Genomic DNA, 2974 nt, shown 5'->3' on the forward strand with positions numbered 1-2974 from the left:
GTTTCTCATACCTCAATGTACATGTAAAGCATCTGTGCATCTTATTGAAGTGCGTATTCTAACTCAGCAGGTCTGGCATGGGGCCTGAGAGTCTGCATCTCTAACAAGTTCCCAGGTTAGTATTGGGAGACTGCTGGTTTAGTTACCACATTCTGAGAAACAAGACTACAGAACACCTCCTCCACTGGGTGGGAATAAAAGGAATAAAGTCCCTTCCATTCTAAAATATCCATATTTTATAACATTCTAAATATAAGAGTATTCAGTATCTTGAAGCCACACTATAACTGAGTAATCTAGCGCAAGTGCCCTAATCTTGTGCCTTGTTTTGATACATTCTACAAGCACTTTTAAGGAATGAGTACTTTTTACAGCAAAATCCAAAGTCCTCAGATGGAAGCTGATCTACTTCTGCAGAGGGTTTCATCTCCTAATTGGCTAAACATCTGCTCCAGCTCTAAGCACAGATTTATCTTTATCAAATACTGATTGGTCTCTGGCTCCTGCCGGCTGCTGTGTCCTGGTGTGATGGAGAACAAAGCACGGCAGCTGTGAGATGTCAGGAAGCCTCAGGAGGAAGGCAAAGAAGGGCCAGGGAAGCAGAAAACAAAGAGACTCACACATTACTGGCAGGAAAAAGAGCAAACTCTGCTAGCCTCAGGGCAGAATGGAACCAGATCTGGAGATGGGAAGATCCAAGACAGGAAGAACTAAGATGCTGAGATCTTAGTTCCCCAACTAGGGGTAGAACCTATAGCCCCTGCAGTTGAAACAAAGAGTCTTAACTACACTTATATTCATTCATTGAAGGTCTGAATATTCATTGGAAGGTCTGATGCTGAAGCTGAAGCTCCAATACTTTGGCCACCTGATGCAAAGAACCGACTCATTGGAAAAGAACCTGATGCTGGGAAATATTGAGGACAGAAGGGGGCAATGGAGGATAAGCTGGTTGGATGGCATCACCGACTCAATGGACATAAGTTTGAACAAACTCTGGGAGATAGTGAAGGGCAGGGAAGCCTGGCGTGCTGGATAGGAAGATCCTTAGAGATTGCCTGATTCATTGTCTGCAGTTTTCAGATACTGAAACAAAATTGCCATAAGAGGTTATGACCTTCTAGAAGTAATACATGGATGTAGCTTCAGAAACAGAAGCCAGACCATGCAGCTTCTGGTCTGGAGCTCACCCTACTGGCCCATGACTGCCTGCCATCTCCTCCTGAGGAGTCCCGACCTAGCGATGCTGCTTTATCTCTCCATGGATCCTCTTCATGCTTCAATTGCCCTTCAGAGTAAGCAGGGCTGAGAGAGATTCTGGGGAGACTGTTAGAGAACAGAGAACTCCTGGTTTATTCAGGTTAATTTCTCAAGATGAAAATGCTCTAAAAGATCTGCGAAGTATTTACATACCATTCCCATTGCTTTCTGTCTGTGTTGTATGAATAAATTAGACAGCAAATATAACACAGCATCTGTGAGAGGCTATGCCTTTCAGGAAGTAACACATGGAGGGAGCATCAGAGTTAGGAAGCTGGCCAACCAGCTGGCCTTGACACCTTTTCAAGAGCCAAGAGGCCAGAGTTCGACCCTAGTTCTCAGTATTTCTCCCCTGAAGGCCGCTGGGTTCAAGCCTACCTCCTCTTCCATTCATGAACTGTTCTTGTTGCAATAAAAGTAAAAATTTAAAGGGTGCATACCCCCTTTAGGGAAGATCAGGTCAGAAAAGGGGCAATAAATGACTTGGGAGCTTTGGTCAGGGAAGCAGGGAACCTGGAAAGTCACAAGAATTATTCCAGACCTGGAAACCCTAGCTTCTCCGAAATCCCCTATCTTCATACTGGCTGAGTACTTTAGACATTCTTCAAAGAGGAATAAAAGTCATTAATTCATACTAACATGAACTGACTAACATCTAGGGATCTCCCAAGAGGCTGGGTTATAGAGGGGTCTCCACGAATGCCTCCTGTCCTACATGGGGGAAGGTGTCTACAATCCCGAGAGCCTCAGAAGGTGCTTTATCCACGCTTGATCTTCTACATCCTGTGAAGTAGTTTAGGAAAGAAGTGTCATCTCCACCCTCTCCAATGAGGTCCTAATCCCCTCTTTATCAATTTGCTGAAATCAAATGTGACAGAATTGGGAATTCCCTGGTGGCCCAGTGGTTAACACTTGGTGTTCTCACTCTTGAGGTCCAAGGTTTGATCCCTGGTTGGGGAAAATAAGATCCCACAAATTCTCGTCTTTCGCTCAGGCCCGTGGGCAAGTGTCGCGGCAGGATGGGCAAGTGTCACGGTCTTTGTACTGCCAGGAAGCTCCGTAGCCACCAACGAGACCAGAAGTGGCATGATAAGCAGTACAAGAAAGCCCATCTGGGCACAGCCCTGAAGGCCAACCCTTTCGGCGGTGCTTCTCACGCCAAGGGAATTGTGCTGGAAAAAGTAGGAGTTGAAGCCAAACGGCCAAATTCTGCCATCAGGAAGTGTGTCAGGGTTCAGCGAATCAAGAATGGCAAAAAAATCACTGCTTTTGTATCCAATGATGGTTGCTTGAATTTTATTGAGGAAAATGATGAAGTTCTGGTTGCTGGATTTGGTGGCAAAGGTCATGCTGTTGGTGACATTCCTGGAGTCCGCTTTAAGGTTGTCAAAGTAGCCAATGTCTCTCTCTTGGCTTTATACAAAGGCAAGAAGGAAAGACCAAGATCAATAATTTTGATGATGAAAGCACGATAGTAATAAATTTTCCTATACCAAAAACAAAAAAGGATCCCACAAATCCTCAAAGCTGCTCAGCATGTCCAAAATAATAATCAATTCAGAATTAGGGGCTTCCCAGGTAGCATAGTGGTAAAGAATCTGCCTGCCAATGTAGGAGATGCAAGAGGCATGAGTTCGATCACTAAGTTGGGAAGACCCCTGGAGAAGGAAATGGCAACCCGCTCCAGTATTCTCACCAGGAGAATCTCATGGAC

At 45.0% G+C, this 2974-nt stretch overlaps 1 protein-coding gene across 1 annotated transcript; it reads left to right on the forward strand.

Moving 5' to 3' along the window:
- The first annotated feature begins 2277 nt into the window (after positions 1–2277).
- On the forward strand, positions 2278–2759 carry LOC109565804 (small ribosomal subunit protein uS12-like). The gene has a single exon (XM_070798143.1). The coding sequence runs from the start codon at positions 2280–2282 to the stop codon at positions 2733–2735; it is 456 nt and encodes a 151-aa protein (XP_070654244.1). The 5' UTR covers positions 2278–2279; the 3' UTR covers positions 2736–2759.
- The last annotated feature ends 215 nt before the right edge of the window (positions 2760–2974 follow it).

This window comes from Bos indicus, chromosome 11, assembly GCF_029378745.1.
Source record: "Bos indicus isolate NIAB-ARS_2022 breed Sahiwal x Tharparkar chromosome 11, NIAB-ARS_B.indTharparkar_mat_pri_1.0, whole genome shotgun sequence".
NCBI lineage: Eukaryota > Metazoa > Chordata > Mammalia > Artiodactyla > Bovidae > Bos > Bos indicus.